At 46.4% G+C, this 23,790-nt stretch overlaps 1 protein-coding gene across 4 annotated transcripts in view; it reads left to right on the top strand.

The window, feature by feature from the left end:
* Lama3 (laminin subunit alpha 3) overlaps nucleotides 1-20,902 on the top strand; it is a 233,592-nt gene extending 212,690 nt beyond the window's left edge. For all 4 annotated transcript variants that reach the window (XM_052155507.1, XM_052155506.1, XM_052155509.1 and 1 more), the window contains 9 exons: nucleotides 64-217; nucleotides 4,113-4,279; nucleotides 8,410-8,593; nucleotides 11,165-11,305; nucleotides 14,689-14,848; nucleotides 14,951-15,081; nucleotides 16,908-17,001; nucleotides 18,965-19,084; nucleotides 20,354-20,902. In XM_052155507.1, coding sequence (XP_052011467.1) covers nucleotides 64-217; nucleotides 4,113-4,279; nucleotides 8,410-8,593; nucleotides 11,165-11,305; nucleotides 14,689-14,848; nucleotides 14,951-15,081; nucleotides 16,908-17,001; nucleotides 18,965-19,084; nucleotides 20,354-20,499 — 1,297 coding nt within the window. In that variant the 3' untranslated portion in view covers nucleotides 20,500-20,902. The remainder of the gene's footprint in view (nucleotides 1-63; nucleotides 218-4,112; nucleotides 4,280-8,409; nucleotides 8,594-11,164; nucleotides 11,306-14,688; nucleotides 14,849-14,950; nucleotides 15,082-16,907; nucleotides 17,002-18,964; nucleotides 19,085-20,353) is intronic.
* The last annotated feature ends 2,888 nt before the right edge of the window (nucleotides 20,903-23,790 follow it).

Genomic DNA, 23,790 nt, shown 5'->3' with positions numbered 1-23,790 from the left:
TACTCAGGGGGTCTCTCACCAGGCAAGAGTTTAGTCATAGCTTTCATTTTGCCTTCATTCCAGGTTGTCACAGAGTCCAGAAGTCCTGGACTTGGCTAGTAAATCTACCAAGAAGGATGCATCCCTAGGAGGCTGCAGTCTAAACAAGCCGCCTTTCCTTATGTTGTTTAAAAGTCCCAAGGGACTTAGCAAGGCCCGGAGTTTCAATGTCAATCAGGTAAGTGTCAGAGCCTTACCTTGGGTTTTACTTCTCCTGACCCCACCTAGAGGGAGTGACAGGGAAGGGAAGCAGGCCATCACCCAGTCAGCATCTTCCTCTGTTGCTCTCCACCATGGTGTTTAGATAGTGTTCTCACTGAACCCAGAGCTCACCCATTCAGCTAGATGGGCTGGCCAGTGAATTGACCCCAGTGATGACCCCAGGTACCCCTTCACGGAGGCACCAACCACCGGAGACTGGGTCCCTTTCCCATCTTCTGTGCAAGCATGCTCCAAATGAAATAGACTATATTATTCTTTCTTGAATAGTTTGTCAGTGGAGAGAATATGACAAAGCGTACGTGACCTACTGGATCCCTGGGTCGGACTGTCTGGGTTTGGGTCGGGCTCTGTGCACCACCGAGGCATGAACATTGTCCCCATGTATGCATCTCTTTACTCCATGTAAATGAGAACAAGTACTAGTAAACTCTTGCGATGCCATTGTGAGGTTAGGTGAGGTAACAAACAACACACGTAGGAAGGGCGCAGACACAAAGCAAGCTCGTTCATACGTGTTCCTTCTTACTGTGTTACACGGTATAAAGAACCCAAATGCCAGGGCATGTTGTGCTACAGGGCAAGTATAGCAGAAGTTTCTTACCAGGGGAATCAGGGAGTCCCTCCAGGAGGAGGCTGCCCGGAGCTGTGCTGTGTGGAGCACGGGCTGTGTTTAGGTGAGTTGCTGGTTCTGCAGAAGCCTCAAGCAGGGACACAGGATGTTTCCTGGAGGCACAGTGTGCTCTGATGAGCGTTCTCTAATCTTTCCGTGGCTTCTGCCATTTTAGCAGGACTCTGCCAGCAGAGGAAAGTGAAAACTGGGCGGGTCCAGATGTTACGTTTCAGATTAGTGGGCAGTCGGAGGGCGGCGTTGTTTCTTTACAAGAAGCTTTTCTAAGAATACCTGGTCAGTAAATTATAAGCCCAGAATTCACATCATGCATAGTATCACCCCAATAAATGTGCTCTTCTAGTCTCCAATGTCTCGGAAACCTGATAAACACTGGGAACTTCGGTAGAGAAAGGAGGCAAAGGGGGGAGTGTGGATCTTACTCTGAGGCCAGGTCAGGCTGTGACATAATGCGACTTGAACGTTTTCAATAGTCAGTATCAAGCTGCTGAAAGAGCACTTTAAGCTGCTCAGGAGACGAAAGCTTATGAAGCCGGCAGCAAGCTCGCGATGGCATGTCACAGGGGAAGTATAGGCACGGAGTCACACTTTCTGACGGGCATGATAGAACGTCTCCAGTCGACAATGTGCAAGCTTGGGTTGATTTTTAGTAGTCCATGCCTTTTTCCCCCTGAATCTGGTTGTGTGTGTGTGTGTGTGTGTGTGTGTGTGTGTGTGTATGTGCGCGAGCGCGCGCGCACATGTTTGCACTGCCAGGCAAGCATCCTACTCCTAGACTGCTTCCCTAATCTCTTTACTTTCCTTTAGAGACTATGTCTTACTATATTGCTTAGACTGGCTCTGAACTTGCTGTCCTCTTGAGAAACAGGACTTTAAGGCCTATGCCAACAGGCCTGGCATTGGTACAGCAAGGGTACATTCTGGGGACCATTCTGTCTGGGATTGGGCTGGGGTAGAACTTCTGATAATGAAGGAAGTTTTGGGGAAGCTCATTATGATTGGTTCTAGAAAATCCCTTGCAAAATGGCTTAAAGCAGGACAGTGATTCTTCCTGCGATAGTTCATTTGTTGACTTGACAACCTAGAATTACTTAGAAGAAAGCCTCGATGAAGGATAGCTGTCAGGTTCACTTGTGTGTGTACCTGTGTTGATTGTCTTGAACACCTTAACTGGTAAGGGAAGAACCAGCCTAAAAGTGAGAGGCGCCATTGTCCCCTGGTCTGGAATCCTGGCCCGTGTTAGAGTGGGGAAAGCTGGGTGGGCAGTACGCGTCTCACAGGCCTCTCTCTCTGTTCTTGACTGTGGGCATGACATGATTGACTGCTTCAAGTGCCTGCCTACATGGCCCTTTCTCTTCTGAGTTGCTTTTGTTGGGGTATTTTTATCACAGCGAATGAAACAAAGCTTGGATTCTACCCAGAGAACAGTCCAGCAGCAGGCAGGACATGGAGCTTGACATCCCCTACAGGGAAACCGGCAGCCCTCTGAGTACCTTGTAGGGATGGCAGGCACTGTGTACCTGTGGAGGGAGGGCTGCCTGGTTAGCAGGGAGGGGGGTCCTTGCTCAGAAGGCGGAGCCTTTCTGGCCCAGTCCTGTGTACCTGTAGATGAAGCCTGGCTGGGAAGAGTTTTGGTCCCTTCCAGTGGCTGGAGATGCTGAGGACTGTCCCATGCCCCTACATGTCAGGTTTTGATAAGAAGAGACAGTCCATAGTTTCAAAGCTTTATTATAGAAAAGCATGAAGAGAAAAAGAGATAGAGAAGTAAAGAGAGAAAGAAAAGATAGAGGGGTGAGAGCTGGCCATGACCACGTGGAAAGAGGGGAGAAGAATGGAGAGGGGAACAGAGGGATAAGATTGTAAGGGCCAGAGAGAAAAGCAAGAGAGCTAGGAGGGGCCAAAAAGCCTCCTTTTATACTGGGCTGGGTTTCTGGCTGTTGCCAGGTAACTGTGGACAGGGAAAACCTGGCTGTCGCCAGGTGACTGTGGGGGTGGAGTCCAGCCAGAACACTAGGATCCTGGCCCTATGTGTGACTGATGGCCACAGGATTATGGAGTTGAGGAGTCAAGAGTCAGGAGTATGGAGTTGGTGTCAGGAGCCTGAGTATCTGGGAGCACGGCTCACTGGTTCCGTCCCTTGTAGAATATTCTACTGGGTCTCCAGAGTAAGCCTTACTCAACCAGGCCACAGACTGCCTTTCATGGTTGCACCCACCCCCATCCCCGGGCCCACCCCCAGGTCTTTCTGCTCTGTCTAGCTTGCTTGGTTCTCGGAAACACTTGCTTGATGAACAGTGTCCAGCAGGGAAAGGACGGTTTCTGCCTGGGTTTCTCTCTGCTAGACCAGCATCTTTATCAGGGGCTCTTCCCAAACAGCACCCCCTCAAGAGTCATTGCCGGGGCCAATCCTCAGCCTTTACTTGGCTAAGCCGATCGATCAATCGCCATTGAGCTCTGAGCCCCGTGGCCCAGCCCTGGACTCTGCTGCAGGACAAAGGGGCGATCTGGAGACTCTCAGCTTCTTCCTCCAACTCCTCTGGGCTCATCTAGTGCTCGAAAGTTGAAAGCGTTGTCCAACACAGGACAAATGTTTATGATGTCATCGATGCTGATAGCAGTGAGGGCAGGTCTCATGACCCATCCCTTTGCTTAAGTTTTTCACCTGCCCTGCAAGGGGGAGGCGGCAGATTTTGGGCTCCGTGTCCTACACTGGCTGTCTGCTGAGAACACTGTGGTTCTTCTGATGGTCGGTGATGGATGGAGTCCTGGGTCCCTGCAGGTTCGGATGCAGCTGTTTGCCTAAAGACGCTGGATCTGTATAAGGCTTGAGTTACATTTATTCCCCCAATAAATAAAGTAAGAGAAAGGGGATATTTAGACTCTCCAAAACCATATCTTCCAACCTCATTCATAACTTCCTGAAGGAAAAGGCCCCCAAATCACAGCCACATGGACACTGAATGGGGTTGGGTGGGTCTGCAGGAGAGTAAAGATGCTGAGAATAAGTCTCACCTTCTCTTGTGTCTCCATACAGTAAGTGGCACGCTGGAAGGACTCCTGAGGGTGGAGGGACTGTCTCTTCCTGTTGGGGCTATTTGCTAAGTCTCCGGTTTCTCTGCTGATTTTATATCTTAGACACTGGAGGGATAGCAGCACTGGGCCAGGCAGGCATCCTGGCCCCCTGCCCCCACTGCTTCCTCATTTCCTCTCCTCTGTCTCACAGCTGTTGCAAGATGCACCTCAGGCTGCAAGGAGCATAGAGGCTTGGCAAGATGGGAAGTCCTGCCTGCCACCTCTGAACACCAAGGCCACTCAGAGATCCCTGCAGTTTGGGGACAGTCCTACCAGCCACTTGCTGTTCAAGCTTCCCCAGGAGCTGCTGAAACCTAGGTATTTCTCCTTTTCTTTTTCCTTTTAAAAAATATCTTCTTGTTCCGTCTAACACCAACTGAGAACCAGCTTTCCAGTCTCTCCAAGGATGTCTAATCCCATGACATCATGCTCATGAAGGAGGTGCTGTCAGGTTTTTGGAGACAGTCGTCTGCATAAGACTGTGGTTTGGGGGCTGTCACGTGCCTTCCCTCCCTCTACAGATGGAATAGACATGTGGCTGCCGCTGGTGGTGCTCAGGACCTAAACAATTAGCTCAGCTCCACTGAGAACTGAAGGTGTTCTAAAAATAAGGCTGTTATCCCACCCCCAAAGCTATTCATTATTTATGTGATACATCACCTTTCTTCTCTTTAGTTCTGTTCTGAATAGGAACTCATTCTCTTAGGTAGCCCTGGTGCCAGATTCCTAGAGAATGCTGTTAGATTTTTTTTTAATGCTAACAAGTTGCATCCCTGTCAGCAGGGAGGGGCAGAGCAGAAATGCTAATGATGTCAGAAGAAAGAAGGAAAGCAAGGTTTGTCCTTTTCAGGTGTCTTGAAGGAGACATGTAGAAAAGGGTGCCAACCATTCCTTCAGACTTATTTTAAACAGAGGCAGAGGGCCCAGGGGTCAGAAAGGCTGGCTTGAACTCTGGCTCTTAGCCTTGCCTAGCTACACAATGGCTGTCATATGCCAGTTCAGCTCCTCTGTGATGTGGGTGTCAGGATGGGTCTGGGATAGGCTAGAAGTTTAGTATGGGAAGGCTTGCTAAATGTGGGGGAGGGGAGCAGGCATAGGCTGGGGGAGCTGAGCCTGGGTTGGGCTGGGCCACTTGTATGGAGTGGAGCAGGTCTCAGACTGCAATGCAGCCCTGAGGAAGCCATCTTGTCCTGCAGGGCCCTGAAGGAGAGACCACCTTAGAAGAGTCAGGTTTGGGCATAAGAGTCTGTGTTCTAGTGTGTCTGCCACTCAACAGACCCAGGGATGTGACACCTGGCGAACTTCTCTATGTTCCTGTAGCAAACCTTCTGGAAATGAGCACAGCTTGACAACCTTTGTACACAGTGTGTCTTTTCTAAGTGCACAGTTTATTTCTGGGTCTGCCTGGCATTTTAGAGAATGGTTACATCTCTCTACCCTCCACTTTCTCATTGGTTAAAAGAGGGTAATCATGATTTCCTGACGGTGAAGAAAGGTTAATTGTTTAAATGAGTTTGGCCCTCGGAAGTCCACTCAATGAAACACAGGATGACTCAGGTTTGGCCGTCAGAAAGACCTGAGAAAAAGCCTGGGCAGAGGCGGGGGGGGGGGGGGGGGGGGGAGGGGGGTGATGTCTGCAGTGACCCCGGCCACGCCCCATGGAAAGCCTAAGAAATTGCTGAAATGGGGCTTGGGGAAGACCAGAGCAGGAGGAGGGATGGCCTTCCCTCAGTTCTTCTGATGACATCATCACTCCTGGGAAGGGAGGCCCATTGTCTAGCCTTGCTTCCTTGGTCATGCTGACCTTAATGACAACAACTGTTCATCTTAAAGAAATGACATCTGTAGATGCTGCCCTGACTGCCCTGTCCCAGCCTCCCTCAGCTCTTTCTCTCCCAGCTCCCCCACCCCACCATGTTCTTCCTTCCCACATTCAGCATGACGACTTATCTGCCTGCTCGTGTGAGTTAACCTTGATACTTTCTCATCCAGGTAACATTTCATAGGTAAAGGGTGGGGTGGGGTTGGGTGGGTGGGGTGGGGTGGGGGGCAGAAAGGCAGTCACTACAGCACCAATTACTTTTCTCATCTCTGTGACAAAAACAACTTAAGAAAGGAGTTCATCTGAGTCCCAGTTTGAGGGGACAGCCCACTGTGGCAGGGAAAGCATCAGGAACATGAGGTCGCATCGCACCCATAGTCAGGAAGCAGAGAGATCAGGGCCGGGGTGCAGCCTGCCTTCTTCTTTTCATTTAGTCAGGGGTCCTAGCCCGTGGGCAATGCTTCCTACATTAGGGATAGATTTTCCCTCCTCAACTAAACCTCTCTAGAAAATGCTCTAGCTGTTGTGCCACCCTAGCTTTGTGTGTGATTCTAAAGCTTTTCAAGTTTTCAGCCAAAATTAACTGTATATTAACTGTATAGTAATGTTAGTGTATGTGATTGATTGTAAGCTGTCCTGTCTTTGGGAAGCCTTTGGGAAGTTGCCAGCTCTGGTGTGTGCTGTTACCTGCACTCCGATTCACCCTGACCTGTGCTCTAGCCATTTTTGCACAGACCCCTGAGCGGAGCCACTGCATCTGCCCACAGATATGAATGTACTCTTGAGCCTCTCCGCTTCCATCCAGTGTGAGGAGGCAGAGCTCTGCTGCCGAGTTCTTGGATGTGAATCTCCCGCTTCCTCTTTGAAATGTTAGTCTTTTATGAAAAAAAAAAAAAGATCGCCTTAAGAAACAGTCAACAGTTGTGAAACTGAATGTCAAGTCCGATCACTGAGCCCACGTATGCAAAGTGCTGTGTGCTCTGGAGCGAGTCCCAGTACTCCTTTAAGTTGACACAGGCGACAGGCACGTCAGGAGAAACATGGAGCCGTAGGCCATCTGGGCGATTTCATTGAACAAACATGGTTTCTTTTTCATCTTGAAGAATGTTGCCCTCCAGGAAACCTGTTCCTCTGATGAACAAATATATGCATCTCAGTCTCACCATGTTGGAAAGCAAAGAATTAACAGTATAATGTTGCTATCCACATCCAGATTCTACCTCTGAATTATTCATTTCCTCCTTAACTCAATGTAGTCGCTATTTGTTGGATGTGTACTGTGCGGAGGACCTACTCACATAGTCACTAACAAGATAAGCCTGGTCTCTATCCTCTGGTGGGTACTTAGACATGAACCCCGGGGAATGGGTATAAATATCTCTACTGCCTTTTCAAGTTGTACCTTAGTGAACTTGTTGGTGGCCCCTTACACCATAGACTATTCAAGAAACAACCCTGCCTGTATCCCCAGTGCCCAGCACAGTGCTTTCTGCACACTGAAGACTCAGTTCATTTGTTGGATGATTATACAGTTTTGATAGATGGTTTGATGGATGGGTGCATAGGAATCTTCATAGACAGTAAAGCTTGCTTAGCTCAATTTGGAAATGATATGAAACCATCACATAAGTCAACGCTAGCTCTCAGTTTTTGGCTATATATTATTTTGTAATTCCTCTGCCAGGATAGTCGAGGTCCAGGAGTCAGAGCAATGGGGAGAGCAGGAGAAGGCGAATCTGTACTGCGGTGCCTTTGTGTTAAATATGTCCCATAGAGAGGAAATGCTCATCTGACGTCCAAGTCACGTTCTCACTAGTCAAGCTGCCCCCTGGTCCTCCTCCAACTTGAGGAGAAGCTGTACAAAATAGAAACCATGTTTGTTGGGTTTAAACAGTTTGTATTAGTGGAAGAGGCAAACCGGTCACGAAAAGAAACGCTGTGTGGTTCCATTTGCATGAGGTACCAAGAGCAGTCAAGTCTGCTGAGACAGAAGTAGAAGGGTGGTCTAGGTACCAAGCAAAGGCAGGCTAGAGAGCTGCCGGGAGAGGGCGGAGTCTGTGCCACCCGCGGAGGAGCTCACAGATGGTTTGTGCAGCATGGTGCATTAACTCGACCCTAATGATCTGGACCCTCAGAAGTGGTGGACATGGTAAATTCAGATGAATTTTACTGCAATTTTAATGCTGATTTTAAAGCCCAAGCATGTTTCTTCTTGCCACATGCTAGGACTTATACCACTAGCTAAACTCGCCATAGGAATCTGTGTGATTCCCTAACATAGTAAAGAAACTACAATAACACTGTTAACATCTTGTGTGCTCTGGCTTCTGGAAGTCCCATGTCTCTGGAAGTGGGCTCACCCCCACTCTTCTGAAGTGCAGGGAACTAACTGAAAGTATATGTTTCCCTTCATTGGCCATTTCTTTCCTTTTTATTTATTTATTTTTTTTTTGGTTTGGTTGGGTCGGGTCTTTTTTTTTAGAAAAGATATAACTGCTGTATACCTAACAACCTCTAGGCATCCCTGGTTGGTGTCAGACTTGTAATCCCCCTGCCCCTGGGTTCCTAAGAACTGGGTTCATAGGCCAGCATACCCAGGTCTTGTTTCCCACCTCTTTATCCACAGGTCACAGTTTTCTTTGGACATACAGACAACTTCCTCCAAAGGGCTGGTGTTTTACACAGGCACCAGGGACTCCTTCGAGGCTCTCTATATCTCAGAAGGCTGTGTCATCTTTGCTTTGGGGGCAGGAGGGAAGAAACTGAGACTCAGGAGCAAGGAGAGATACCATGACGGGAAGTGGCACACGGTGAGAGCTGGTCTGTGTAACAACAGTGTGAGCATGTTGAAATGATACAAAATACAAAATGATCCAGGCATTCTGAGCCAAGACATAGGACCCCAAATAGAAACTCTCATGCCCATCCTCTTGGAACAGGTTACAGTCAAAATACTGAGCATATGATGTAGAATTTCTATCTATATGTATATTAAACATGAATGAATTTTGTGTTTAGACTTGAGTCCTATCCAGAGATATCTCATTATATATGTATATATATATATATATATATATATATATATATATGTGTGTGTGTGTGTGTGTGTGTGTGTGTGTGTATATGTATGTATATGTGTATATGTGTATATATATGTGTATGTGTATATATGCATGTATATATGTATATATGTGTGTGTGTGTGTGTGTGTATATATATACACATTCCAAAGTCAGAAGACAAACTATAATACTTATGGTCCCAAGCATTTCAGCGAAGAAATCCACAGTCTGTACTTCCAGCTGGCACAGAATCCTACTGTTTCAGTGGCCAAAATTAAGAGTCCAGAATATTATCAGGAGCTCAACCATATGCACAGGGTTAGAGGTGTTGAATGCCCAGAATCTTGGGACAAAGACACACACACACACACACACACAAACACACACACACACACACACACACCATGTATAGATGGCAGTCTGAATGTCAAGAAAGATTTAAGCCGTTGCTTCTGTGATTCACTCCCCAGCACCCTAGGCTGCATGGCTCCCCTGCCCATTTCTCATCCCTGCACACTAGACAACTCTCTGCAGGACCAATTTCTGGACCTCCAAGGTCCTCCTCTTCCTCCTCCCCCTCCCCCTCCTTTTCTTCCTTTTCCTCATCCTCTCATAGCACAAGCAGAAAGCCTTCTCTCCCTGAGTCCTAGCATCCCAGCTCTTGCCTGAAGCCACCTCAGTTACACCATAAAGTTAAAGAGAAGCCTTGTTTTCTAATGGTGGAACCGGTAATTAGAAAGCCTAGGTGACCTGAGAAGTTCCATTCATTAATATTCAATGAATATTGCATAGGCTGCTCTCTTAGAGCACATAAGCACACAACCATCCTGAGTCTAATGCCAGATACTAGTCTTCTGGGAAAGTGTTAGATTGAAGTTAGGCCACAGGGAAGTCAGAGTAGGGCACCACTGGAGAGACAGTGGTTATGACAAGGCTCCTGGGGGTGGGGCAACCATCACCATATGAAGCCATGGGACTGGACCTGGAGTTCGCTCAGTGAGCAGATCGCAAGTTAGAAGAAACAAGATTGGGGCAAGGGTGGGCCAGGATCTTTTAACTTAAGCCTCACAGGACAAACTAAGGATTTGGGATATTGCTAGCTGTATGTATGTATGTATGTATGTATGTATGTATGTATGTATGTATGTATGTATGTATTAACATGGCTAAACATTGAATCTAGAGCCTTGTAGATAGTGGGCAGGCACTCTACTGTTGAAGTACATGGTCTCAGTTGCTTATGTTGACCTTGACTCTGTAGCGATCCTATCCCAGCTTCCAGACAAGCTGTAAAAGATAACCAGGCTGTGGCTTCAGGCCTGACTTTTTTTTCTTTTCTTTCTTTTTAATTTGTGAGATAGGATCTCACTGTAGAGCCCAGGCTGTCCTTGAACTCACTTAGCCCAAACAAACCTAGAACTTTTGACTTTCCTGTATCCGCTCTAGTAGCTTGGATTAACAGGCAGCTGGGACTTTGAATTCTATTACAAGCGCCTGTGAAGCTTTTCAAGTGTCTTACACTGGTAAAGCACAGACACAGAAACAGAGTAACAACTTTTACAACATCTCTTTGACTGCGGCCCAGACAGACACTGTTGCCCTTACCTAGAAAGGCTGTGGCGGGAGTGGGGAGCAATGGGGTTGGGGCGCATCCTGAAGGAAGAGCAAGCTAGAGACAGCTGTTGGGTTACAGAAGTAAGACTGGAGGAGGGAGCCAGGGCTGCCTCCTTTGATCTGGCCCATTAGTTGGGCTAGTGCAGGGCCCACAGAAAGAGGGAGGGGAAGAGGGTGTGATGACTGAGTGAAGGAATGAGCTGTCTTGGGACAATTTAGACCTCTGTGATATCACTGGAGTTGGGAGTCTTTAGCTAAAGCCTCCACTATGAGAGCAGACACAGATTCAAACTTGAGGCAGAGGGCGCTGATTGCTCATGTTGCAGGAGACATGTCAGTTCCTGTCTGCTCCAGCAGTCATGCCCACCCGGACTTACCCTCCCCTCAGGTCTGCTCAAGCTGTTCACCTTTAGTCACAATCTGTGCCCTTGGCTGTTCAACCTTTGTTTAAATTTCTAGATCCATCGTATCTGTCGAGAGTTCTATTTTCAAGCTGGTTACATAACTCTGCTTTTATCTCAGCTGTTTTAATATCTGACATAATCTCATCCTCCAAAAAATGCTCATGCTAATAAACAAAAGACTTTTCTTGTAAAGCTACCAAAGGGTGGAAACTCCCTCCCTTTTTAAGTTTCCTATGACTACTAGCAAAACCTGGCCCAGGTTGACAGAGGTGTACCATTGATTCTTCTCTTTGTTCTAAAGGTGGTGTTTGGACTGAGTGGAAGAAAGGCACACCTGGTTGTGGATGGGCTGAGGGCCCAGGAAGGCAGTTTGCCTGGAAATTCTACCATCATCCCCAGAGAACAGGTTTACCTGGGGTTGTCACCATCAAGAAAGTCAAAGGTAAAGCTAGAAAACCAGTTATTCTCAGCAGAACTATAACTGTTATCATTGCATGAGCCATTTAAGACTTCTAAATCCTTTAAATGATTGATATATCTAATATTCACAAGCCCACAGAGAAAGTGCCCCCTGCATTCCCAAGCCTATGTATAAGGTCCAGGCTGAGACAAGTGTTGAAGAAGTGACTGTGGGCTTCTCTCTTAGCCTCTCTTCCAGGGAAGAGGACAGAGAAGTGTGTTGGTTGTTGCATTATTTTATGTGCATGAGTATTTTGTACCCATGGATGTCTATGCATCACATGCATGCCTGGTCCCTGTGGAGGCCAGAAGAGAGCATCAGATTCCCCAGGGACTAGACTTATAGATGGCTATGAGCTGCCATGAGGGCGCCAGGGGTTAATCTAGTCCTCTGGAAGAACAGCCGGTGCTCTTAACCACTGAGTCATGTCTCCAGCTGTGGCAGAGGTTTTGGGTTAAGGTAATATGTCCCAGGCTTTGGCAGTCTCTGCCACATTTGCAAAATGGGACCAAAAGCATGTACTTCCTACTTTTCTGCCTATCAGCTTGCTGTTGAATCGAAGTGAACTTAAACTGTCATTTTTCTTTTATAAATGGAAACCCAATGTCCTTTATTATAAATAGTAACCATAAAAGTCAGTACGTGGAAATGAAGCAGCATCCTCAAAGTCTAGCCAGAGAGCTTTACCTGTGTTTTTGAAGAAATCAAGAGAGTGTAAGGCATATTCGCATTGGCACAAAACCAGTGTGTTCCCTTTTCTAATCAGGCTCCAAAGAGTCCTGAAGAAGCAGAAGGTATGCGTGTAGGAGAGAGGATGCTTGGTGGGCGAGGGCCTAGGCTGCTTCCTTAGCCACATGGGAAACACAAAGGCAGATCTTTATGCCTACAAATGCATCTTACTGTTCTTCTGGGTCTGAAATGATAGTTTAAGCTTAAGATCCAAACTTGGTATATGGCTATGGGACAGTTGAGAGTCCGCCGACACAAAGATGAGTTACAATTTACTGTCCTTGTCAAGTTCAAAAGTCATCTGTGCTGGCTCTCTCCCTCTGTCTCTCCTCCCACTCTTCCGAGGTGCTGACCTCATCTGGTATGCCTACACATGTGACCTTTCCCAGTTCGTTGAAGGTCAGTGATCCTGTGAGCAGCTCAGGTCTACATCTTTCACCCAGTGTAGTTAGTTTCTGCCCCTTCCTTGGGACCTGGTGTGATGTTTGCTTGCATTGAGTTAGGGAGGGCTCAAACTAAACTCCAGGCCTGAAAAAAGATGTAATTAAAGCAGGCCTTGTGCCAACTTAGATTTTAGTGTTTCAGGGTAAGCCAATCAAAGCCGGGAGAGCCCCATGGGGTACAGTGTGAGTACCAAAGCCACAACAAGGAATAAAGTAACCTTGCTTTCTACTGCATTTATATGTAGTAACCTTGTTTTCTACTGCATTTATTTGTAGTAACCTTGTTTTCTACTGCATTTATATGTAGTAACTTTGCTATGTCTCTCATGAGTGATTCCTACCATATATGTATGATATGCTATATGGTAGTGTGGCATATGCTAAGGGGGATCCTTACTGTTAACACTGACTCTTCTTCAGCCTCGAAACCTGTTTTCCTCTCAGAGAAAAATCACAGAGAAGAGAGACTACTCAAGGATATGATTAGGTTTTTTACCTGGCTTAGTAGTTCAGAACACTGGCTGTACTTCCAGACATCCTGAGTTCAATTCCCAGCAACCAGATGGTGGCTCACAGCCATCTGTAATGGGATCTGATGCCCTCTTTCGGCATGCAGATGTGCATGCAGACAGAGCACCCATAACAAAATAAATAAATAAATCTTTTTAATATACAAAAACAAACAAACACAAAAACACAAAACCTTGTTGATCACAAGGTATAGCTAGTAGCACCTATTTACAATGTTGTATCTAAAGAACTTTTAGTCCACATACAAAGTAATGGATTTTATGACATGGTCTCTTGGCCCAGTTGCTTTGGGCCTGTGACAAGACAGGACATCACAGCAGGGAATGTCTAATGGGGCAAAGCTATACACCTTCAGGTGGCTAGGAAGCATAACCATGAGGAATTGCCACCAATAGACAGGCAAGTATGGCCTTGGGGACAGATGAGATTCCAACTGTAGGAATATAAAATCCAATAGCACTTCCAAACAGCAGAAGTGCAGATTCGCTGTTGGGTCACAGCCTGTCCTGTTGTGTCTGCACTTGGTTTCAATACAGAACTCTGTCGTCTAATGTGACAAATGTATTTATCATGGAAAAATATACAGGAAACTGCATTAAGTACTGTCTCATTAGTATGGCAAAATGTCTGACAATTGTAACTTAGGGGAAGGAGGGTTTGCTTTGGCTCCCATTTCTGAGACACAATCCATCAAAGTACAGCTGAACACCTCAGCCCTTGGGATTTCCCATCTCAATTAACTCCATCTAGAAACCCCCTCACAGACATGCCCAGTGGCTTACCTATTAGATCATTCCAGATCCTGTCATGGTGACAATGTTAACCTATCTTCTGAAGAGGCCCGTTTTCCATTGCTACCACTTAACACTGCCACTGGCACCATGAGCATCTCTAAGGTCACAATGATCCCTTAAAGTTAGGAATTTTAGGAGTGTTTTGAGAATCTGACAAATGTACTACAGTCCTTTCCCCTGAGGTGGGGGATGGAATGTGCTATATACCACAAGGTATGGTGAACCCTCAGAAACCTGGGTCCAGATTTGGAACTCTTATTCAAAGCTCACTTCAGGCACACGGGGGATGTCCCACAAGGTACTGATAGGGTGCACAGAATCTTCTTTGGACGTCATAGCACTCATGGTTTGTTGGCAGTATGCTGAGCCTAGCTGTGTAGGAAAGGATCTTGAACTTTATTGTTTGGGGTACATTTTGTCCCTGTTTTTATAGTCCGCTGCCTGGCAAGAAGTTATCACACTAGCTCACCGACCCTAAGAAAAGGTTTGCACCTACAAAGAATGGTGAGGCATGTAAACAGTGAGGTGGAATTCCCCCCCCCCCCTGCAGCTCAGTCTCCATGAAGCAGAGTCAGCTTGACCCTACTGGTTCTTATTTGAGCACAGACTAGCAATTTTCAACCAGCCCCACGCCTAGCGTTTGAATAAGTGACACCTTTAAACTTTAACTTCCCACCAAGCCTCTGGTTTACAGGTTTCCCTGGATACTTGACAAGAAGCCAAAGGGAACAGTCAAGATGACATGACTCTCTGAAGCAGGAAGAAGGAATCTTCTAGAATCTCTTTCCATTGCCAAGCTATATGCTCTTCACCTCAGCTTCTCTGGGAATTACATACCATGAACTTTTCTTCCTCTGCTTCATTACAGAGCCTCCCCCAGCACAGTTTTGTGGGTTGTCTGAGAAACTTCCAGTTGGACTCAAAACCCCTGGATTCTCCCTCTGTGAGATCTGGGGTTTCTCCCTGCTTGGGTGGCTCTTTGGAGAAAGGCATTTATTTCTCCCAAGGAGGAGGCCATGTGGTCCTAGGTAAGAAGAAGTTGGTAGAGTTCATGTCTGTGAGTAGGAAGAACTCTGTCCTCTTTGCTTAATTATGGTGTTTTAACTATTTCTCTTCCTTTCTTTTGGAAGCCAATTCTGTGTCCTTGGGGCCAGCACTTAAACTCACTTTCAGCATTCGCCCACGAAGTCTCACCGGCATCTTAATACACATTGGAAGTCAGTCCGGACAGCACTTAAGTGTTTACATGGAGTCAGGAAAGGTATGCATCCGGATGCTTACATGGGAGGGGAGAGGGAGCCAGAGTCCACTAACAGAGATCCAGTCAGTCAGAAGATAGGTAGAGGCAGAGTCCAATGCTACCCCTGTGAGACCTGGTTTGGAGATTAACTTTCCATTGTTTGTATTAGCAAGTCATTATCATCGTACTCTCTGCTTCATCTTTAAAACTAGGAAACCTCAAACAAAATTCTGAATTCTGGTGACACCACTTAGTTAAAGGGTTGCCGCTCAAACTCCTTTGAGCCCAGTTTCAGTGTCTACAGAATATAGATATTACCTGGGCCCTGAGCCCTGGGGTCCTCTCTGCAGGCCTTGAGCTCTGGCCTTCGGCTAAGCTGCTTGCTGGCACCGCACCATGTCTTTGCGTGGACTTTTTCCTCCACTAATGCTCTTGTGCCTTCTGTCTCCATCACTCACAGGCCTGAGTCAATAACCTATTTTCAACAATCACATAATATTTCTTTAAAATGAAACTCTTCTAGGAATCTTCTCTGCAGCTGAGGCCGGAGTCAAAGATGAATGTTGAACTGTTTTTCTTTCATTTTGTTCTCTATAACTTATTAAAACTGGGGGAGCGAGTCCCAGATGACAATAAAACAGCTCAAATGGCTACAATACCTTCTTTCCCCTTTCCAGGGATCAGATCCAGAGCCTCTGACACTGTATGCAAGGAGTCTATTTCAGAGCTAAATCCCTGGTCATCAACCCCTATGTCATTTTTTTGGAAGTTTTTTTAATCATCATTTAATTATACACAATAATGTGTTTCCCTCTGGCATTTCTGTGTGTGAGGGTAGTAACTTAGATCATATTTACCTGTGAGTCTCTCTGGGCCCCTCCTGCCCCTCTCTTCTGCTTTCTTGTCTTTTCAGTTTGGGGGACTCAGTGAATCTAGCTTTGCTGACAGGCATGGCTGAGTCATTTCCAGGACCACAGGCAGCTTGCCAGTGCCTAGTCCTCCCCCAGCAACTGACAAACGCCCCTAGATCCTCACACTAAGCTGTAGACGTTAAATCAGTGCGAGCCTCCAGTCGTGTAAAGGAAGAAGCAGCTGCCCATGTGCGATGAGGGCACGCGGGTGGAGGACACAGGGTGGCTGGCTGTTCAGAGAAGGATATTAGGGAGGCTCTTCAATGACACCTTCCAGAAAGGATGTGATAGCAAGAAAACAAAATCAAGTCTTGGTGACCTTCCTAACTGCAGATGTGAACAATGTATAAACACACTTATTTTAGCCTTCTCGTTATATTCACTTTAACTCAACCTTTAGAAGATCCTGAAGGAGTCCCCAGTCTGGAGAGTGGGAAGGTGGGATTCTGCCAACAATGTATCACCAATCAGGCACCTGACACATGCCCTGCCAAATACAACTTATAGCTTAATGTCCTGGATGAGAGCCTGCTAGTCTGCAGTACTCTAGAGGGTTATATTCACTGGGTTGCCCTTGCAGCAAGTATGAAACCTCCACCCTCTGGGTCTGTTGGTCAGTAGTCACTGCTGCATCTAATCACTGAGGAGAGTGGTGGGTGTTTGTGAGGAACATCTGAGGGCCGAGAGGAGGGGAAGCCCGTTGCTCTTGTCAGGAACCCTAGGCAGCGTCTGGGCTTATCATGTGGTTGGTTTGCCTGGAGGAAGTGTGAAAGAGAACTCTTTGGAAGCTTTGGGCATTGTGTGGTCACCTGATACAGGAGTCAGAGGGCCAATGTCTAGCGAGCTTCCAGGCTTCCTGTGTGCAGGGAAGATGGTAGGGAAGGCTGGCTCCATGTGCCCTTCTGAAGGAGATAGCCAAATGTGTATGTGTTTCAGGTCACGACCTCTGTGGACAGTGAGGCAGGTGGGACCATGACATCAATTACACCAAAGCGGTCTCTGTGTGATGGACAATGGCACTCAGTGGCAGGTATGATGCCTTTGTACACACAGGGGAACCCTTTAACCTGTGTTTGAACGTCTCAAAGGCAGCTCCAGTCTGTCCACTGGGAGGGTTGGGCTGGACCAGGTACTGTAACCAGCCCCCGCCTCCCCAGTTTTCTTATCTTTTTCAACCCGACTGTGCTTAGATTATTTTGTAGCTTTTGTCTCTAACTCAGAGTGTGCTGAATTTGAGGTACGGAGGATTTTCGTCAGCCTGGCCCTACCCAGAAAACTGATAAGCTGCATTAGTCTTTAAGAAAGTAATAACATTGCAGCTTGCATTTTGAACTATATGCTTCTGAACTTCTCGGGACACCAGCAATAACAAGAAGCCAAGTTTCTAGGGATGGACAGATGATTCAGTGGGTAAAAGCATCTCTTGCTCTTCTAGAGGGCCTAGTGTGATTCTCCAAGCCCACGCTGAGTGGGTCACAACTACCTGTGCATCTAAATCCAGATCTGTGCCATCTTCTGACTTTTCAGACACTGTACTCACAAACATGTTCACACACACACACACACACACACACAATTTAGAAGAGAAGCCAGCTTTAAGTTCTATCTCTTACTCCCATGACTGTGAACAACTTACTTTAACACCTACATTGCCTCAGTATTCTCATCAGTAAAATGAAGATAAAAACAGTACAAGTTTGTAAAAATTAAACAAAGTATGTATGAAGTGCACAGTCTGTATCTGATCTACAGTGAGCATTCAGTAAACACCCAGTTTTACTGTTGGATTTTTAAGGATCACTGTTAGTTTTTCAATAATCGTTAAATATTAATTCAAACTATGCAAACAGCACAGTGGTATAAAGGGAGCGTATCCTCTCGGAATCTGTTGCTTTAGACGTAACTTGTGGGTGTTAGAGATGCACGAGCCTGCAGCGGGGGATGTGGCCCAGCTGGTAGAATGCTTGCCTAGTCCGCATAAAACCCTGGGTGTGATCCCCATGACCATGCACCATGACCATGCACCATGCTCACCTGAGATCACAGCACCAGGACGGCAGAAGTCAGGGATCAGGGGCTCCAGGCCGTCTTAGTGAGTTTGAGGCCAGGATGAGACCAAGACTGCAAGTAAATAAACAGTAAGCAAACGAACTTCGTTCCTTGGCCTTTTGGCTAAGATCAAGTGTGGAAATACCTGAGTCTGTATTAACTAAAACACCGTTTTGCAGAAAGTAGTCCCTTCTTGGCTAATTTGAAAGCTGTCTTTCAGTTATATACACTTATCAAGATGGGAGAGCTTTTGTGTGAGGGCCAGTTTGTAGGGACTGACCCTGGCCTCTTAAGAAAGTAGCTGAGGTCAGATCACACACACACACATAGCTTCAAAAACAAGAGACCAGAGCCTGAGTTTCATCTCTTATGTGAGTGGGATAGTAATGTGGTCTTTGTGGATTCCCTGTGTGTGCATTTATGTTTGCGAGTGTGCAGGTGTGTATGGGTGTGCATGCACATGCCCGTAGAAGCAGGAGGCTAAACTTGGCTTTCATTCCTCAGGTGCTAACCACCTCGTTTTTTTTGAGACAGGGTCGTTTTGGCCCGGGGTTCACTAATAGTCTGGGCTGGCTGGTGAACTTGCCGTGGGGATCCGCCTGTCTCTGTCTCCTGGGCACCAGGACTGCAGCGGTCTACCACCACACTCACCATTTGTTTGTTTTCAGGCGGTCTGAGAGCTTGAACTCAGATCCTCGCACTTGCGAGGCAGGCATGTAACCAACTGAGCTGTCTCCTCAACCCCACGGAGTCATTGTAGGGATCCGACTTAGTAATGGTTGCTGTTGAATAGTGGGTCGAATTTCTACCCAAGGCTGAGCAAGTGCCTTCAGACAGTGCCCCCAAGGGTCCAGTGGGAATGAGTTCAAACAGAGACAGTGGTGACATGGTGTGGGGTGCAGGGGAGGACACACATCAGAACTAACCGGCTTCCTTTCATTTAGTCACCATTAAACAGCACATCCTGCATCTGGAACTGGATACAGACAATAGCTACACAGCTGGACAGCTTTCCTTCCCACAGAACAGCACCCGAGGGTCACTACACATCGGAGGCGTTCCAGGTAAATAACTCTAAGTCCCAACTTTACACCCATGTTAGAGCCCAGCAGCTATCGACATCTTCTCAACCCAACAGCTAAGGGGTCCCAACATTTGAGTAAGGAGGAGAGAATCCCTGCCCAGCGGGGGTGGCGGGTCCTTTGTCTCAGCATCTAGGCACATGTCAGGGTAGTGCAGGCCACATGATTTCTACTTCCCCTGGTCCCAAGCCTGTCATCTATAACCCTCCCTTAAGAGGCTTCATTAAGTCAGAAGCCTATGTCAGCAAATAATCAAGAAAGCTGATGAGAAATAATGGTCTCTCTTCCCCAGGCATTGAGATGACTGTTGAGATCAAATGGGAGAATGGGGCAGGCTGAGACAGTCATCTTTGAAGACTGAACTGTTGCCTGAAAGGCCCTTTTATTCTTTCTTGTTTTATGTTCTTCAGGTAGTCTGCTCATTAATTTTATAGTTCTTTCATAACCTATAAAAGGTAGCAGAGTTGAGAGTTATTATCTATTGATTCGAGCTATAGGAGTTCCTTCTCTAGAGGCCAGGAACAGCTTTGCTACCTATATATCTTCATAGGCAGGCAGTCTGGAGATGGCCAGGTGGCCAAAAAAAATATTCTGTTTTTTACTAGAGATATTCGTTATTTACATTTCAAATGATTTCCCCTTTCCTGGTTCCCCGCTCCCTGAAAGTCCCATAAGACCTCATTCCTCCCCCTCATTCCCAATCAACCCCCTCCTGCTTCCCTGTCCTGGTAATCCCCTACATTGCTGTATCGAGCCTTTCCAGGACCCAGGCCCTCTCCTTCCTTCTTCTTGGACATCATTTGATATGTGAGTTGTATCTTAGGTATTCTGAGCTTCTGGGCTAATATCCACTTTATCAGTGAGTACATACCATGTGTGTTCTTTTGTGATTTGGATTACCTCACTTAGGATGATATTTTCCAGTTTCATCCATTTGCCTAAGAACTTCATGAATTCATTTTTTAATAGCTGAGTAGTATTCCAAAGTGTAAATATACTACATTGCCTGTATTCATTCCTCCATGGAGGGACATCTGGGTTCTTTCCAGCTTCTGGCTGTTATAAATAAGGCTGCTGTGAACATAGTAGAGTATGTGTCCTTATTACATGCTGGGGAATCCTCTGGGTATATGCCCAGGAGTGGTATAACGGGGTCCTCCGGTGGTATCATGCCCAGTATTCTTACCCCGCCATGTGCATTCATTTCACGGTATGAGCTTTCCACCCAGTGCCTCTTCCTTTCTCTTTCAGACCAATTGAAATTGCTTACACTCCCTGTGTGGAACTCATTTTTTGGCTGTCTGAAGAATATTCAAGTCAATCACATCCCTGTCCCCATCACAGAAGCCACAGAAGTCCAAGGTTCTGTCAGCCTGAACGGCTGCCCTGACCATTAACTCTACCGAGCAAGAGAAGTCACCTTTGGAAACCACAAGCCCCGTATACCCTTCCCCACCCCCCACTCAAAGCCATCAAGCCCTCATAGCACACAAAAACAGAGCACTGTCATTTTGAGTTCCAACCACACTGACCCATCGCTCTGCCTTTCAGTGACACACATGCATTTTACATCAAAATCCCATTTCATGAAGAAAATGAGCAAATTGTTATTCAAACATTCACACAATGCTTTCATTAATATTATTTTTTCCAGTAAGAATTAAATGCCTTTTAGAGAACTTTTTTTCCCCAATTGCTAAAAAGAACATCTTGTTTAGAGCACTTTATGAATATAAAACTTAAAACGTGTTAAATTGCTACAATTCATTGGGATTAAATAAATACAATACACTCTTCAAATTATGATGTTTTATAAGCAAGGAAAACCAAGGACTGATGATCACTGATAATTATATTAATTCTTCAGCACTTGCTCAAGGTGTTATCTGCTACATGATTTTCTACAAATAATTATTGAGCAGGTGCTGAGAGGTTATTTGCATGCTCCGTGTATGAACTACAATGAAGTTTAATAAGCAAGTCCTGCCCTTAGGGGAATACACTTCAATTGGAGACACATGTAATATTCATAAATCGGGAACTAACAAGTTGAAATACTGAACCCACTAATATTAATGAGGCTCACCAGCTCCTCAATCCTTGCCTGTCCCAATCTTCTACAAACCAAGTCTAAATTATTATCAATTTTTGAGACCCAAAACCATCTAAGTACAGGTGCTAAGATGAATGTATACTTCATAATTACAGCTTTATGTATCTTTGTGCACACGTATGGAGGCCAGAGGTCAGCACCAGTGTCTCCCTTAACCACGTTTCACCTGAATTCTGAGACAAGGTCTTTCACTGAACCCAGGGCTCAACATTTTGACTGGGCTTTGGTGCCTCGCAGGTCTTTCCAGGGTCCTCCCATCTCTATCCCACAGTACTGGGGTTACGAACATGTACCTCAATTTTAGACACGTGCTGCAGAATCTGGGCTCAGATCTTCACACTTGTACAGAGAGTATTCTGCCTACCAAGACAGCTTGATGATGGAGGCCATCTAGACAGCTTAATGATGGAGGCCATCTTGATTATGGATAGCCAACAGGAGCCAGCCAGAAGGAGAAATCACTTTTATCTATAACATAATGCATGATACAACAGACCAACACAATTACCCAGCACTACTTGTACTAACAAAAATCTATTCTTTTTTTCATAGCAAAAAATAGAAATATTGGGTATAGGAAAAATTGGTATAGTAAGAAAAACTGGGTATAATAACCCTATGTTCTTCTTATAGCTGTGTGTTCTCTGCTTCTGAATTTGAGTCACAGCCCTGTTCTTCCATGTTCTTCCCACCACAGTCCCCAGAGTATAATATTCCACCAACTCCATCTGTACATCACCGGAGTATTCTCCTGAGAGGCAGCTAATTCCCTACCACCGCAGATGCTTAGCGGAAGCAGAGTGGTAGGTAATCTTTAGGGACGCTGCGCCAGCTCTCGGGCTGAACTGCCTGGCCGTAAGTCAGCTGCTTCAGAATACATTGATTTTCAGATGGAAAAAAAATCCTCATTGGTGGTCTTGGCGTCGTCTACTGGAAGCTCCTCAGTGCCGCCCGCCAGCAGCAGGTCTTCGCAGTACACACGATCTCTCTCCTCAGTTCTTGATGTTACCCAGCACTCATTAGTGCTGGATGCTTGTAAGCAATCTGCACACTCATAGTGGGACAGCTACTTCTTCTTTTTAAATATTTTTTCACTTTTATGCACATTGGTATTTTTCCTGTATGTATGTCTGTGCACCACATGCATATAGTGCATGCTGAGGGCAGAACAGGGTGTCAGATCTCCTGGACTGGAGTTGCATTACAGATATCTGTGAGCTGCTATGTGGGCACTGGGAATCGAACCCACATCTTCTGGAACAGCAACAAGTGTTCTTGATCACTGAACCAGCTCTCCAGCCCTGACACTTCCTGACTGACGAATCACTGTGATTTTTCTCTCCCTTCTGTAATAACAACCTAGAGAACCGCCACCCATCTGAGTTTGCTGAATAAATCCCATTTGCTGAATAAATGTCCAGCAGAGCGCCCGGGTGAATTCATCCAGGGGAATGCCAACATGGCTGTTCTCCGGTTAGAGGTGTATATTTCCTCTGAAGGATGTCTCTGCTCCTGCAGTGGAGCCATTGTGGGAGCTGTCTGTCAACAACCAAGCGCAGTACAAATGTACTGTACAGTACAAAGGTGCAGACGTATGGTCCTCCGGGTCAGGGACTTGTATTAGGAAGTGGAGTTGAGAGATCCTTAGGTCATTGGCAGATATTGCTTAGAAAGCATTCTGGGACTACACCCATCCTTTCTGTGCTTCCTGCCTCAAGATGTGGCTGCCTGCTCAACTTGACATAGCCTCCCACCACAGAGGGCTACCGCTGACATTACCAGACTGAGCTGCATGCAGACATCATGCCCTCAGACTGTGAGGTAAATCCCTCCTCTCTATGAAGTCTGAATGTTACCTCATCCATTCACACCTGTGATGAGATGATTATGGTTCCCTGTGAGGTTTAGAAACAGCTCATCTTAGGAAGCAAAACATCAAATACTTAAACAGCAACCATATGCTCCTGTCAGCAATTCTCTGGGACCTGTTGACCTCACACCGCCATACCCAAGGCTCTCTGTCGCTCCATCTCAGAGGCGAACAGCACACAGTAGAACACAGAAGTGGTCTCACTCACAGAGAACACTGGCTCAGTCAGCTCCTTTAGCCACTCTTCCCACTTCCACCCCTTCTGTCAGGCTAGAAAACACTAGAACTCAGCCCCCGCCCCATCACTGACCAAAACCAAAACCAGCTTGGGAGTACTCTCCATCACTGAGGGTACTCTGGTCAGGGATGGCAGCAGAGGAATGTTGCTTGGTAGCAGAGGAATGCTGCTTTGTGGCTTGCCCCCTCTGGGGTGCTCAGCTACCTTTCCTATGCAACCCTGGTCCACCTGCTTAGGGGATAGTGCTGCCCACAGTAGACTGGGCTCTCCTACATCAGTCAGCCACTAGGAAAATGTCCCACAGATACAGCCATAGGCCACTCTGAGCTAGGTACTTCCCGAATCATTCTGGGTTGTGTTAAGTTGACAGCTGAGTTCAGGTATGGTAGAGTTGCCCAGAAAAGATTTAGTTATTTTCTGACTTTGAGCCAGCGCATTAAAAAATCACCCAAAGGAGCCAGAGAGAT

This window comes from Apodemus sylvaticus, chromosome 13 (genome assembly GCF_947179515.1).
Source record: "Apodemus sylvaticus chromosome 13, mApoSyl1.1, whole genome shotgun sequence".
Lineage (NCBI taxonomy): Eukaryota > Metazoa > Chordata > Mammalia > Rodentia > Muridae > Apodemus > Apodemus sylvaticus.
This window is presented reverse-complemented; position numbering and strand designations above follow the sequence as displayed.